Genomic DNA, 16,367 nt, shown 5'->3' on the forward strand with positions numbered 1-16,367 from the left:
TACATATGCATCTTGTTGCCTCCAACTTTCAAATTCTTCACCAGTATTCCTACTCATTTTACTGTGTCTCTGGTAATGGAACTTTTTAGCAGTATGCCGAGGCTTTTATGTTCAGGAAACGTTTAATCTCTGTTCGCATACTCACTTCTGTGGCTGTAGCACACAGTTTGTGTTTTATCTGGCAACCTGGGGTTTGTGCACTGTAGTCTGATCAGGCAGAGAAATCTCAGGCCTAAAACCCAGAAGAGCTCCGCTCCGGACAAGGCCTCCTCAAAGAATAACATTCTGGCTGAAGCACTGCTCTCAGGGATGCCATTAGGGATGCTAAAGATTTCCTTAATATCTGATGACACATACTAGTCATTTTAGTGTGTTGTATAGTAAATATATAAAAAAAAATCTTCTTTAATTAGTTAAGGCCCTAGTGTGCCATAAATACTACTTGAGCTGTAATATTATGTTAGATGTAATTCTTCCTAAAAAGTAAGTAAACCCTAAATATATATATTTTTTTGTTTTAAAGGCATATTCAGACTCAAGCTTCATGGTGTATTTTTGTTTCCTACAACAACAACAAAATAGTACATTTATGAAATATTCTTTATCGCTCAAAGCTGATTCCTCTCTCCGAGACCCTGAAAACTTCAGGGAGCCGAATCTATGGTCATGCCTGTGGTGGAGAAAATAAATACAAGTATTAAGAATTGAAATCTAACAGAGCATTTTCAGTCAGAAAGTAGTTTATTTAACCTTAAGGTGGTCTACACACAATAGCACAGAGCACTATGTGAATGTGGACAAAGAAGATGTTTTCACAGAGGGTTTATAAAGGTAGTTTATATGTCATAAGCATAAGATAATCACTCTGCAAGCTTAGTTTCCTTAGAGACATCCCAGTTTGATATTCAAGATGAGGGACAGAATGTTTTGTTCTGATAAAGCACTGACCTCGAACTGACCTGACATGCACTTTTAATTTGTGAGTTGTGTTGACGATTAGAAATGAATATACAGACAAAACAAGCGGACAGGGTCTTTCAACAGAGCCATATAAAAATTTCCATTGCAATTCCTCCCCTTGTCTCTAAGGACACTAAGAACATACAGAAACTCTAGAATCTATATACTGAAAAGCAAACTTATATTACTACACATAATATAAAAAATAATATATAAAACATTTACAAAATATGTAAAAAAATACAAAAATTGAACATCCACTATTACACATTGGACTTTACACGTTGGACTTGCAACAGTTTAACAAATTCTTGTATTAAAAATAATAGTACAAATAACTCAGTTTAAATGTGATGATATTACAATATTTTACTATTTCGATATAGGAGGTGGTTTTAAAGAATTCTGTCTGTCAAAATTGAGAAATCTTTGTGCACTTTCAAACTGATAAAAGCATTTGCCAAATCTATCACTGAGAACCACTGAGAATTTTTTGGCACCTGACTCAGAATAGTGTGCGGGTTTGGAACTTCTGGTGCTCGAGCATGAATAGCCTTGTTTACTGCTTGTAAGTCTTGAACAAAGTGCCACTGCTCTGGTTTTCCTGGAGCTGTGGATTTTTTTAGAGCCCAAATTGGAGATCTACATGGTGAGTCCGGACATTCTATAATAATCCCTCTTTCCAACAAACTGTTGAAAACAGGGGTTATTCCATCGATGGCCTCCTTTTTCAGAGGATATTGAGTTGTGCACGGCCTGTAATCGCTTTTTGGAGTGATTATTAATTCTGGAGCTTCTTTCATAAGACCAACATCATATTTGCCTTTGGACCACAGCCAAGGTTCAATGGCATCTAGAAAATCTGCTTCGTTATTGATGCTGATTTGTTGAGACAAATATACTGTTGTTCAATATGTTTTGGATGTCTTTGAATATTCCCAAATTTCAGTTTCACTAAGTTGCCAATCGGTGATTGTTAAACAGGTTAAGAATAAGTTTGACATGTCTTTCCATTGTTTGTTGTTTTCCTTTGCTAAGAAAATGTGAGGTTCCTCTCTTCAAAACCATTCTGTGGTTCTGACTCTGATCTGAGGTTAGACTTACTGCACAGCCCGCCCATTGGTCTCCAGCAAAGAAAGCGGTTGCAGTGACTAACACATTGTCTCTACCTTGGAACACACACATTTTTTCCATTCCAACAGGTGTAGTGTCCACACTAACAGTGCAATGCAAATCCCCAGAGGTTTTGACATTATCATGATTAAATTTTGCCCGTAAATTATTTAAAAAGGGTAACTATAGGTTTGATTTTTCTAACTGCCATCCCATCCACATGCGTGTAGGATTGGATGGAATTTGTGGCAAATTTAAAATGTTTATCTCAATAGTCTCCTTCGTGCATGACAATTTCATTCCTACACCTTAGGTCCCTAGCTAAAAGATTCACAGGGCAATTTGGTGATTGAAGGAAAGCATGTTGTAGGGCTGTGTCACTTCCTGCATGGTGACACCAAAGCTCATCAGTGTAAGATTCCATTAAAAGAACTCTACCCACCCCAAATATAGATGTTTTCCTCCCTGATAAACATGCCCCTGTTTTTAGAACAGAAATTGTAGCCCCAGTGTCAACTAAAAAAATTAAAATTTGACCCGCAATTTGTAATTCAGTTGTCGGCAAGGCAGAGGGTTTGTTAGAAGCATTTGATAATTTAAAACGATCTTACCAGTATCCAGATGTGTGTGTGGTGTGTGTTCTGATCCCTGTATGATTCATGCCTCCTCTCCCTCAAACTGTGTCTCTTTCGCTGGCTGGTTCTCAGGACAATTAACAGCAATGTTTCCCATTTTGTTACAGTTTTAACACTTGTATTGAGAGAAGTCTCTGAAGCCAGTGCCACATTTTCCACATCCTCTACCTCCTTCCTCTTCTTCTGTCTCCTCTGAAACCAGCTTTTGCCATCTCCAGCACAGCACACTGCAGTTGGTGCTGCTCCTTTTCTGTCATTTGTTATCTTTTCTTCACTTTCTCATTCAGTCTTTATTCGACATGCAAATGCCAGGACGGTCTGTAGTCTTCCTGTGGCCACTTCCACACAATCATCTTTCACCTCTGTCTGAATGTCGGATTTCAAACCACTTAGGAAGTGTTCTTTTAAGTGGCTTTCCCATGGACTCATGTCGTTTCCGGGATAGTCAGCGGGTTTCTGAAGTCCGGAGTGAGCTTCGTGGATTTGTTCCAGTTCATGTAGATAATCAACAACAGTCTGTCCTTCTTTCTGTTTGCACTGAGACAGTTTGTCCAGATTCAGTCTGACTGGAATCGCTGCTTTGATCCTTGTATAGAGGGCAGTCACTGCCACTTGGTAGGGTGATCCAGGGTGCCCCCCATAATGTACGTCTTTGGGAAAAGGCAGATTCCCTTGTACTTTAGTCCATTCCAGTTTCAACCTGTGTGCACATACTTTTTGTCAGTTCATTCACAGAAGGTTTCCACCCATTTACAAAAAGCTTCAGCTTGACCACAAACTTCGGTCCTCCCTCTGAAATCAGAGGGAGATCTTCACATACAGTCTTTGTCTTACATTGTCCATGGGTCTGAAAACATAATCTTCTCCATTAGGTCCCATCAGCTGGATACTTGGCATTTGAAGCGAGGTGCTCAGTCCCTCTGGGCTTTCCTGAGGAGGTGCAGTGGGAGGAGGTCTTGCTGCTTTCTTTTTTTCTGCTTCTTTCTTCCAGCTCTCTGATTTGCTCTTCCAGGACATTAGCACGTTGCTGCAAACGTTCAAACTCTTCATCCTTTTGCTGACGGAGGATGATTTCTCTCATCTTCATCCCTTCTATCACTTTGGTTTTGGGTTGAGCTTTTGTTGGCTGTGGAGTAGCTGAGGTTAGAGGAGGGTTGATAACGACTTCATTGCCAGCACGCCTGGGTTTCCTTTTCCTTTTCTGCCTCTTTTTGCGCTGCCTGTCTCATAAGCTTGCCAATTTGGTTTACAAGGGAAATTCTCTGGTTATTTTTTTTATTTTGTTACTATTACAAAGTTCTTCAGCTTTATCAGAACTGTATTGTTGAACTTGTAATTGTTGTTTAAAGTTGACTAGTTCATTTATATTTAATCTCCCCTCAGGGGGGAAAGTGACAGCATTTTACCCATTCATCTAATCGAATGCAGCTATCTGGTTCCCTTTGTTTTATGCCCTCTATTAATGCACCAAAAGGAGGTTCATTGCAATGCACTATTAGGGCTGGGAAATGTTTCCCTTTCCCTCCCTTTGAATTACCTTGACCCATTTCTGAGATTCTTGGAGCGACCAAGAATTGAATACCTTCACACAGACAACATTATACGGACATCACACGTATAAACTCTTTCTGAAATGCAAGATACTCACCAAGGAATTTTGAAAAAAATTTTCAACCACCCAATTCTTTCAAGAATTTCAGCATGTCAGGGATGGGAGGTCGGTCTGTGTCCCATTCCTCAAACAGGTGAGATGGGGTTCAAGGGGTGATCAGTCCCTTTCTACTGGGAACTATCCCCCCCCTCCAAGACAGTACGAAATCCTGCCGACAACGCCAAATTGTGGTGGAGAAAATAAATACTATTAAGAATTGAAATCTAACAGAGCATTTGCAATCAGTAAGTAGTTTATTAACCTTAAGGTGATAAACATACAATAGCACAGAGTATTTATACTATGTGAAAATTTCCATTACAGAGAGTATTAGCTAGAGTGCCACCAAAGTATAACTTTGCGTCGGTTGAATCCAAGATTTTGAGTACAACGTTTTTATATTCACAATTAGAAACCTATTATAGGTTATAACAACCTGTATAGTTGTTATAGGTGTTTTTTTGCTTTTTTTGCAGCATATTGCCATCAGTTTAGGTGTTGAGAGGTTTGACTTGATTTCAGGTCAGTACTGTAACATGATTATACTCAGCAACAATAACCCAGAAGTCAAGAAAACCCATTCTTACATATTCTGTAAGGTGGAGCAGTATGAGTATGAAACCGACTGTACTTGAAGAGCTTGTCTGCAAGTTTCTATTTGCTGTTTGAATCTCCTAAGAAATGTATTTGTAATTCAAGCTGTTTACTTATGTACCACTTTCAGTCTGCGTTTAACTTCATGCAGTTTTTACTCATCAAATAATGCATCTGAAACAGCAAAAAATATGTTAACATTACCCGATTGTGAATCAGGAATATTGCAACATATTCACTGCTTTTCATTGCTTGGAGGCCTCTCCACCATCTAAACGCCTCCAGATGCAATTTCTCAGCCATGCCTGAGCCAGCAATGCCGAAGGAGATTGGCTGAGCCAGTTCGGATCGAGCTGCGCACAAATATATATATATATATATATATATATATATATATATATATATATATATATCTTCTTCCAGCGCGCAAACTGAATGAAGAGCTAGCAAATGCTGAGAAAAAATTCTGAATTTGATTTTTTTTAATATATATGTTCAGGATTAAAATTCGTGAACAGTGCCTTTATGTATTGTTCGTGTAAATCAAATGGTTAAAACCCCCCAAAAATGTTTTTTTGGTTTGACCCCAGGAGACTTTAGCAAAGCACTGTATTTTCATGAACAGTATTTACATCAGCCAACGGTTCCCATATATCAGAACATCTCTGCATGTTTGTTGAAACCTGAAGGTTAACAACACAAATTTGCATGTTTGGTTTACTTTCAAAATGTCATACATGAGCTTGATTATCTCCCCAGATTATCACAGTTTGGTCTTCTGAGCCCTTGCATCAAAAACATTGTATAAGCCATTTCTGCTTTTTAGTAGCATTGCTGCTTGTCAAGGCTTAGGAGTGGAGATAAACAAATTTTCTACATGAACATGGTTAAATTAAAACAAAATTGCCATATAAGCAGAAGAAATGCTTTAGTGAATAAATGATTCATTAAAAAGGGGCATCGGGCGATCCATTTCAGGCTTGTTTTTACAAAAATAAAACAAAAAAAAACTTGTTTTTTGAAAGGGCTCTGTTCAGTATAAAAATGCATAGAGTATAATGTGTTATTTCACAAAATGAAATCTTTCATACAATTTTTGATTAATCCTCTTTATTACTAAAACACTTTTCTCTTTAATATAGTGTCTTATTTCATACTATTACAATAGAAAACATGTAAGGTGTTTATCAGTTTTGGCATTTACAAAAGGACTTCTGAAGAAATGTAAAAGAAATATAATAGCTCAATAATTTGCAGAGACAGTGCACTGGAATAAGGTCAAGCAGACCTTGTATGTTTAGTATTACAATTCATACAGCAGCTATATTATACACAAGGAAAAACGTTAAATACCTTATACCCCACTAAAAAACTCTTCCCAGTTTTGCAGAAATAGAGTAACAACAGCCAGCCCTCACTCCCCAGACATATATTCATATAACAGTTTAATTTAACACGTATACAACTAGGAAACTGTTAAATAACTTCTGATGTCTCATTTTGCAGTCTTTGTTCTGGAGTGTCCATTCAGTGCAGATGATAGTTTTCACACTTATTTTAAAAACATATGTGCATGCTAACTCCTAAATATTTCAAAGTTTGGAAAACCCATGGGTGCTCCAGGGCTAAGGTTTATGAATGTTGCATATAACTTTAGTACTGTAAAACACACATTAAATCTGCAGTTGCTATCACTTATAGTCATTAAAAAAGCCAAGCAATATAAAGATGACCAGTGCATGTGCTATTTGAGTTCTGATCAGAGCTAAGGAGCAATAGCTTTTTTTCCTATATATTTCCATATATGTACATATATTTTGGCATATTTAATTTAAATGAATGTTTAATAAAAGCATTTCAGTGTTTTTATGAAAACAAGTGCAGTGTGGAGGTATTAGTGGATTAATATGTATGTTTGGTTATAGCTTTATCTTAATTCAAAGAAAGAAAACACAACAGTGTTATCAGATGGAGTGTGCTACCAACATTTCTGTCTGTCATAAACTTAAACAAAACCACATAAACCTAAAATTGTCTTGGCCGCTTGCATGATATTGAATGGCCAACATAAATTTAGAATGCGAGGCAGCAAAGCCTAGTTTTCTAAGACACTTAAAATAATGGCAAATGCATTGTATTATATTACTAATGTTCATGTGGTTCTATGTGGATGTGGTCAGTAGTGCTTGGATATTGAGCCTTTCTGAGATATTGAAAGCCCATTTAGAGAAAGTGTGCACATTAACTCTTGCTTCTGTTAGATGTAATATTTTATTAATGAATGACTTAGGCTTCCTAAACCATCTGATTTAAGGACATTGTAAGGAATATTTTCTCTTTTTTTTTGTTACATTTTCTATAAATATAGAACTGATGCAGTAATAATTTAATCATTGATGATTTTTGTCCACATATCATGAGAAACACAAACATGACCCTGAGTAGTAAAAAATAAATAAGCCACAATAAATTTAAAGGCATTATACCCATTTTCTTTTGCACAGTTTTCATTTATCTTGATTTTCACCATGTCTTTGATTTCACCTTCATCCCTGCTGGTGAGGCACTGCTGATATTGACTTCTGTTGCTAGTTGCCATGATGGCTGAATGGGCACCGTTGCTTGTTGAAGGACTTTGTGCCTATGCCACTGTTCCATGCAGTCCAAAGCCTCAGGGAAGCTAGTGCTCTCAAACTTATTAGCAAACATGCTGTTTTTTTCGACTATCCAGTTTAAGTCCTTCGTAGCATAAATGCAGATGTCTCTGACATAGCGTCCTGTGGAGGAAAACAGTGTTTGTGATTAGATAAGTAGTGTAGATGCATTCATCTCATCCTGTGTTGTGTAAATCCTTTACTTATTGTCTCACAGATATAAGGACTGCATGAGATTTTTTTTGACCGCTTTAGACAGGATTGCACCGAATAAGAGAGGTTTTTTGAAGTAGTACCATTACAGCCTTGGTGTGCTGTTCCCTCTTGGTTCCTCCATTTAATTGCACGAATATCTCCTTCCCAGCCACCATCTATCTTACTCCCTGGGGCATCTGTAGAGGTTTAAACATGTTATTACAACTTGCTTTTTATTTATTCAAATATATCTATTCAAGCAGAATATTTAATTCCTTTTATATGTATCTTTTGTCCATTTTATGAACTTCGGATGTGTTTTTGCCGGTGTGTTGTAATGTTTATTTATCCCAATATATTTCCCCAGCTTTTAAATATCATCATTGTCTGATTTAAAAACACGTATCTCCATTTTTAGCATTTTCTCTTTTTTACATGTGTGCATTATTCTCTGTCTGTTCAAAGTAGCTAATATCAAAATGACCAATAAAAAGCTGAAAAATCAGTTTCTTTAACAAGTATCTCCATTGACTGCTAGACCTGTTCATCAAAACCATGTACCTCTCACCTCCCCTGTTCTCCTGGTACTGTTTGAGCATCCATGCTAAAGTTAAAGGCTTTTTACATTTAATCACGTGAAATATTAGACCAGCATGGCTATAATTAATCACAATAAAGATGAAATATGTTGATTTCGATCAAATATATTAATGATAGACTCTGCTTTAGCTAAAACATAGATTCATAACAGCAGTGTTTTAGGAGGCTGTGGTCACACGGAGGTGGATGTGGTTTATTGGAATCCACTAAAAGAAACCCGTATTTGTCAATATTTGCTGTCTACAAAAGTCCATTTTTCATCTGAAACTTTTAAACATGTGTCCCAATAAAGATATTTTTACATTTCTGAGCTGTAATGTGTTTTAGTTGCGCTATCTGTAGCGTATTTGTACTGTTGCCCTCAGGGGAATACAGTCTTTTCCTGTTCGTGAAAAGTTAGATTTTGGACATACGTGTTGTTATCTGTACAGCAACGATATGTTGGGCACATATTCTAACTATTTGCATATGCTTGTGTATCATATTCCATAGGAATCTGTTCTTACCTTTCACATGGTTGAGGGTTACCCAATAATGCTCATCTGGGCTGTAGGTGTCCTTGGACCATTCTAACAGGCCCTTGGCCAGTGAGTTGTTGAGAACATACTCCACAAATCGTCTTGTCAATGTGTAGTAGGCAGTGCCAAAGTAGATTGGCAAATTATGTGGTGGAGGGCCTTTTTTGTGACCCTTGGGCATCACATAGAGTCCTTGGACCTCTACATGCTGCATTTGAGTTCTGTGCTGCATTGACTTTGGCTGTTTGACACCTGGGGTCATATTTATGTCCTTCCATTCCACCTCTTGCAAGTATCGAACCAGTTCTAGGTTACTCTTCGTGGGGAAATCTTGGCCACATAGGTTTATGACCTTTCTCCATTTGACTGGAGACCTTATGAGATCTTCCATGCAGTTGATGTCAGCCTTCAGGCGAGAAAATCCAGCATAGGTCACGTTCTCAGTAATTGAGGCCAAAAAAATGTTGGGGAAACACTTAGCCAAGTTTCGGACACTTGCTTTGTAGCCTTCTGGAGCTTTATAGTCTATGTGAATGCAGTACACATTCTGGGGTGCGTATATAGCTCTTAGCAGACGCACAAACGTTTCAAATTCTTTGTGGATGGTGATAATAAAGGCCAGAGGGTACTCTTCCTCCTCCCTGCTTAGAGGCTCCATTATGAAGTGAAGTTCAGTCTGCATCTTAGAGCAGTTCAGACGGTCATCGAAGGTGCTGACTTCTGGACATGCTGTTCTTTGCCATTTCATGGAAGAAGAACTTGGTGGCAGAATTTGGCAGTTGACTGGGAATGGGTAGCAGCTGAGGCTGAGTCTTTGCGCCTTAGGAATATCTAACCTCTTGGCTCTAAGATAGATGATAGAGCAAATAAAGATGCATATTCCGAGGCACAAGAGAAAGCTGCACTTGGCACTCTCAAGCTGGGGCATAATAAATGCACCACCTGATAGTTGTACCACCTAAAAGTCATAATTTGGGAAAGAAAGAATCAGTAAGCTGACTGATCTGCAATTTTGTGAATAAATGTAATATGTAAGGATCATTTGTAAAGTTATTGTGACTTAACCTTGAATATTCAGTAAAGACCAGAATGACAAGACACATGTTCATACATTAACTCCTAAGCTGTGACAGATGTCCCCCAGATTCATTTATTTTTACATTTCCTGTTTGGTTACTTTTGTAATCCTTTGGCAGACTCTGTAGGGGGAAAATTTTACACAGGCTTTTTGACTCGACTATGAAAATGTATGCCATCATTTTATGTAAATGGCCATATGTTGTTTTAAGAAGTGCACCTAATTTACATTTTGCTTTATTATTGTATGCCAAAGCTTTGAGGAAAAAACACATTCAATATTGAAAGCTCAGGAACTTGCTTTTTACAAAATGATAGCATGTTTTTTTCTAAATTGTGTTCAACACACTGGTATTTCTCCATTATTCCATATTTACTTGGGTATAGTTGGATGCAGCAGGTTTGGGCAGCAACAAACAAACATCTCCAACAAAACTGTGTTAACTCATACATGACTGGTATGCATGTTCACTTTTAGTTTATCTAGGTATGGTTCAGTTGGAGTATATCAGAATTAGATTCTGAAAATAATATCTTCTCATCTGTGTGAAATACTCTGGGTTTAAATGGGAGGAGATTCAAAAATAAATTTTTGATTTTCTGTAAAACCAGAGCTGCCAACTTGGTGCATCTTTTTTGTGATTGCGCATAGGCACTGGCACCTGTAAATAACACGACTGATTTAAAAAAAAATAATAGTAATAAAGTTAAAAATAATGAAGAAAAGGCTTTTCCTATGATAACATGTGATAAAATTAATTTGTTTAGCTTTAATCCAATGTGAATTTTGCTTTTATTACAAAAAGACAAATTTATAGCTTATTAATATCAGTATCAGGTACTCCAAGGTGCTAATTATCGGTTATCGTATCGGCCCCAACATTTCTAAATATGTGCATCTCTAAATTATATTACCTTTGTTTTAAATATAATATGTTCATTATAACAACATCAAAAAATGTTGAGGATTAATGGGAGATCCATTTGTAATTCAATTTTCTCTTTTTCCCTTTTTTTCTTCATTTTACTAAATAAAATTCTTACATAAATGCAATGTCTGCATGTTAGATGTAGCAGTCAAATTTTCTTAAATATCCAAAAACCACCCATGTCTTCCAGTAATGATGAAACAACAGTAAAGTAATTATATAGCAAATAAAATGTTCACTTAGGTGGACAGCTTTACGACAACCTTCATGTACCTCTCCAACATGCATCTGTTTATAAAACTGATCACAGAACTAGAGTAAAACAATATATTACACAAAGTGCGATGTATCTATCATTTTATATAAACATTAAGCTCTTGTTAAATATCCTAATTAATATTTTCACACATACCCCAGTCTGTACAAAATCCCACTTCCTAAAACATTGACCAAGAGTGCTCATACCTTTCAGCTCCTCCAAAGTCCACTTCTATTTTTCATGGAAAAGAGTTAAACATTACAGAATGTTGTCGTCCAGGAGTGTCCGCTCCAGCAAGATCTCATAGACTGCTGCACACTGCCTGAGGGAGTGCAGAGTTATAACTGCTTTTCAGTTAAGAGATCTGTACCTTAAGACCCGTTGTTATGCCGTGAGCAGGCTGCAGTGTAGTTTTGGCTCTTATTGCTGCCACTGTGTAGTCAGTGTGCTGTCCTCTGTTCACGCTGGGTTTGGCTGCTCAGATACATTTCCCTTGAGGTAGAATGAGAGACTGTATGAAAGTGAGAAAGAGAAAGCATGCTGAGAGATGCATAGCAACCACCCACACAACACGTCCTTTAAGTCTCCTCCCCTTTTTTGTTCCTTTCCACACTGTTCATTCTATAACCGTGTCTCTGTTTCTACTTGTTTTTCCATGGAGCATAAAAGTCCGGGTTTTTTTTTCAGTTGCTTTCTCTCTTTCGTATCCTTGATTTTTGGGTCACTTCACCCTGTTGCTTTTGTTCACGCTCTTCTTTCTCCCTCTGTTACTGATGTGGTGTTCCTGTTATTGCAAAGCACCTCCCCCCATTTTTCGGCTTCTTCTGAATGTTGTCTAAATTCAGGAAATATGCTATGAACTCGATAGAAGTGCTTTAGTGTTTTGCCATTTTGAGCCTTAGAGGCAGCTTGTTTGAGCGGTGCCTGGTCAGCTCAGGAGATTAGCCCTCTTGTGTAAAACACCACTGCGGATAGAAGTCGCATTGAAATCACTGTGGGAGACAATAGTTTCCCTGGAAATGAATGCCTTTGTCTTTGTGTTCGCACACACCAGGCTTCATTTGACTAGTTTTCATCTGTGCCTAAAATTTCACATTGCTATTTATTTTGATTTATTTATTTAGAAAAAATAATGGCTGACATTGGGCAAGTTTCAGTCTGAAGGGAAGAACCCACTATTTCTCTTAACACTTTAACAGTATTAATGTATACAACACTTTTAAACAACCCAAAGTGACAAAATACTCTCTTGAGGTCTCATATTTAATGATTATTTCAAGAACTTATTAATTTAATATCACAGATGATTCCATTTTAAAGCTGGCCTCCTTGTTTATTGCATGTGACATTTATTTTTAGTCTTTCAGAATGACTGATGCTGTTTTGTTTTACATGTCATTTTGGGTTTCATCATTTTTCTTTATTGATGTGCTCATGATATGAAACTACTGGTGTGAGGCAGTTTGTGAGTATGATCCATTTACGCATTGTAACGGTTAAACCTTAACTTATACAATATATATATATATATATATATATATATATATATTTTTTTTTTTTTTTCTGTAGTGTGGAGACCCATTTCGGGATGAAGACATTGTGGTGCTTAATGGGAGCAAAGAAGAACAAGAGAAATTAAAGAACACCATGGAGGAAAGGAGGGCCAAAGCTAAAACAGGAAAGGTTGTCTCTGTTCTTCACTTATTACTCAGAAGTGGTTTGTGTCTTAACCCTGTTTCCCAGAAATGTGTCATTTCATAAAGGTTTATATCTGACATTAAATGTCTAAAACCCAGTTTAAATTGTTTCATTTATTTTATGTTTGCTTTATCACTGTAAAATTGTGCACTGCTGTAGGTGCTACCTCTGCTGTATTTGTGTGTTGTCATGATGATCTGATATAGGTACAGTATTAATATCACAGCCTATAAACTCTTTAATGAACAGAAATCCTCTAATATTTAATATTGTCCTCATGGTTATAATAATTCACAAGATTCTTGGTTTGGTTTGATGATATATAGTGGTGTCTTAGCTGCATACATTTGTCAAAGAAAAAAATAGACGTATTTGTTTATTAATTTGGTGACACAGTGGCGTTGTGGGTTAAAGCCCAGCTCCCGTTGACTGTCTGTGAGGAGTTTGTTGAGTCCTAGTGCGTTTCCTCTGGCTGCACTAGTTCCCTCCCTATGGTCCAAAAACACATGTTGGTAGGTGGATTGGCTACTTAAAAATTGTCCATAGGTGTGGGTGAATGTATGATTGTGTGTTGCCCTGCGATGGACTGGTGCTCTGTCCAGTGTGTGTTCCCAGCTTGTGCCCAGTGATTCCGGGTAGGACCCGGACCCACCGTGATCTGAACAGGATGAACAATTACAGACAATATATTAATATTTGTTAATTAAAGTACATTATTATATGTAGCATACAATCATACAGTATTAAATGTAGCACGGGGAAGTAGTAAAAAACACATGAAATATATATTTTCTTTCATTTAATTTCAGTGACTGAGAGAAAATGTTTTTGGGTGAAATTAAGTGGAAGTGCCACACTGACTCAGTCTAATGTACTAGGTGGGCTAATGTATTCAGCCAAAGATGATTGATTGAACTGGTTTATCTAAATTTTGTCTTCTCTTTTATCAGAAGTCAAAGAAAACCAGTGGTGTTGAAGCTCTTTCCAAACATGTGGATTCAAAAGGTATAGTGAACCAAAGTGTTTCCTCAAAATGTTTTCTAGTGTGTTAGCTATTGTATGATGCAAATTATAATTCAGAAAAAAAAATTATTTTGTGGGGATATTGCATTTTTCTTTGGGCTCAAAATCCTAAAAATGAACATGAAAGTAACCTAATAAAATGAGTGTATGTGTGGTTTATTTTCTTCTCATCATAGGGTTAATCATGTTTTTATTAAAAAATATCTACAGGCTTCAAGTATCTGCTGTCAGTGGAATAATGTATAGCCTGTAATAGCACTGCTTTTGAGATTAAATTTAATCAGTGACATGCAAAATAATCCATGCTTTGTTTTAGTTGTTCTTACTTATCCCTATTTCAATGCTGTGATTTCCATCAAGGGTCTTCAGAGTCTAAATCAGCCCCAGTGAATGAGGAGAACAGCAGTGGCAGCAGCAGCAGCGACTCAGGTACATTTTTCAAATTTCAAGCAGCTCAAAAATGGTGAGTTTATATCAACCCTATTAACATAGTTTCCAACCCAAAGCTGTGTGTCACTATACAACAGAACACATGCTCCGTTAATCTGACAGGAAGCTTTTTAACTCTTTTTTTCTCACATGCTACTCTTATACAGCGTAATCCACTACGCAAATAATACAGAATGTTTGAAAACAATCCACTAAATTGAGTTAATGCAGCATTTTGAAGGGATGAATAGATGGGTCCCTCTCAAAAACTGTAAAATAAACACTTAACCATTGTTAATAGAACAAGCTTTTATTTCAGCTTTTATTTTAAGGATTAATAAAGCTAACTTGTATTTTCTAGCTGTCAAACGGAATATGAGTATCTTTTTACAAAATAAGTGATTTTGGTTACACTCTTATTAGTATGTATTCCACAAGCCAAAGCATACTACTGACTGGGCGAATAGCAGATTTTTTCACTGATTTCACTGTGCATAATTAATAGTTTTCCTTTGTGCTCATTGGTCCTGAGTGCAAGCAAATATAGCAAAGAGGGCAAATGGCCACTCTCATACTTTGAGAAACTGAACAAATACAGCGTACAATTGAAGTACAGTGATTGAAGCTGTTGTTTATGGCTCTGATTGTTCAGTTTGTTTAATCGCTGATGGAACAGGAACCTCTCTGCTTCTGAGCCCTGAGTGTGGCCTCTTGGGAGTGAAGTAAGCCACTGACGCAGAATGTGACTAAGGTTGCAGGCAGATCCCACTGTTCATAAGAGCTGCTCTTCTGGGATCATAGTGTTTGGGGGGATGATTTTAAAGGTGAATGTTGTTAAGGAGTGTGTTTTTTACGTCACCTTTTTCTATACACCTGTGTGCATGTGCATGCCGATGTTATTCTGAACACCTTTAAAAGAAATGTTAGCGTTGTTGATTGATTTATATCTGACATTAAACTTCTAAAACCCAATTTCAATTGGGTTATTTATTTTATGTTTCATTCCTCTTAAAATGATCTGATTTGTGATCAGTCGTCTGTGATGTAGCCGTCTGACACTGTCAAAGTTAGTTTGACCCTAACAGTGCTACAGTGTAGATGCCACTGCAGATGCATCTCCTTGTGGATAAAAACCTGTTGATGTGCTGTTACCTTATAAGGCTTCTTAGAGTTTTAAACATATGGGTGTCATCCTATATTACAGGCATAGTTAATGATATAGTAGATAATCATAATATTGAACATAAGGTGCTGCAGTTCAGGTGCATCACGAGGGGCTCTGCTAATTCCAGAACACTCCTGACGCTGAACTGATGTTAATGTCGGCTTATGAGCTGTCTGCTATTCTGATGTACTGGTTACAGATGTAACATAATCTACCTCAACTAATTCCTGCTGGTACGGCAGTGCATGTTCTCATTATAATTTGTTAAGTCATGAAAACAGTCAGCCAGTTGGCAAACAGGAGAAATACAGCACAGACAGGTTTGCATTCATATGAGGCCAAGGTGAAAAGCCCAAGCACAAGTATCTTGTCTGTCAGCATTGTAGAAATGCCAGCGAATCATCCTGTTTAACAGGTAACAGTTTTAAACCCTCAGATCAAAATGGTTTCTCAGCACAATTTAGCCAAAGGCATGTTGTGGCTGTATAGTAAAACAATGATTTTAAAATAACACTATTATATTAAACTCCTAGTAATCTACATTTCAATTATTTGGAAAAATCTACAATGTTATCAATGTATAAAAAATTATTTTCTGTTAAAATGGGAATAATGTTACATTAATTAGAAATGGTCTTTCTTTCAGTGTACATTTCCACTAAGTTGTAAGTTGTATTTCCCTGTCTTTGTATTAATTCATTTCCTTGTTTAATGCTCACTGTATTTCCATGACCCTTGTGATGATGATAATTTTTCTTAACAGTTCTTTGTAAGACTGATATTTAAATATCTGAATGCCTGTGTGCGGGAACACAATTGGAAAAAAGTGTTTCTAATCACTCGTTTTAGAAAGTGTCACGTGGGGTG

The 16,367-nt window shown here is 37.0% G+C and overlaps 2 protein-coding genes across 2 annotated transcripts in view; one reads left to right on the forward strand and one right to left on the reverse strand.

Annotated features, from left to right (window-relative positions):
* Positions 1-16,367, forward strand: part of rtf2 (replication termination factor 2) — a 33,581-nt gene that overhangs the window by 14,733 nt on the left and 2,481 nt on the right. The window contains exons 6-8 of the mRNA XM_066666677.1: positions 12,755-12,868; positions 13,834-13,888; positions 14,267-14,335. Of these exons, the coding sequence (XP_066522774.1) occupies positions 12,755-12,868; positions 13,834-13,888; positions 14,267-14,335 (238 nt within the window). The remainder of the gene's footprint in view (positions 1-12,754; positions 12,869-13,833; positions 13,889-14,266; positions 14,336-16,367) is intronic.
* On the reverse strand, positions 6,065-11,705 carry gcnt7 (glucosaminyl (N-acetyl) transferase family member 7). Its single transcript, XM_066665362.1, has 4 exons — positions 11,392-11,705; positions 8,909-9,878; positions 7,904-7,999; positions 6,065-7,730 (listed from the first exon to the last, which is right to left on the reverse strand). The coding sequence occupies exons 2-4, from the start codon at positions 9,846-9,848 to the stop codon at positions 7,477-7,479; spliced, it is 1,290 nt and encodes a 429-aa protein (XP_066521459.1). The 5' UTR covers positions 9,849-9,878; positions 11,392-11,705; the 3' UTR covers positions 6,065-7,476.

This window comes from Hoplias malabaricus, chromosome 3 (genome assembly GCF_029633855.1).
Source record: "Hoplias malabaricus isolate fHopMal1 chromosome 3, fHopMal1.hap1, whole genome shotgun sequence".
NCBI classification, from domain to species: Eukaryota; Metazoa; Chordata; class Actinopteri; order Characiformes; family Erythrinidae; genus Hoplias; species Hoplias malabaricus.

Excerpts from the sequence above, each read along its gene's own strand:
- gcnt7 (XM_066665362.1), bottom strand. The coding sequence starts at position 9,848 with ATGCCCCAGCTTGAGAGTGCCAAGTGCAGCTTTCTCTTGTGCCTCGGA. Across the intron at positions 8,000-8,908 it reads AACCCTCAACCATGTGAAAG|ATGCCCCAGGGAGTAAGATA; the intron begins GTAAGAACAGAT and ends AAACCTCTACAG. Across the intron at positions 7,731-7,903 it reads AGCACACCAAGGCTGTAATG|GACGCTATGTCAGAGACATC; the intron begins GTACTACTTCAA and ends TTTCCTCCACAG.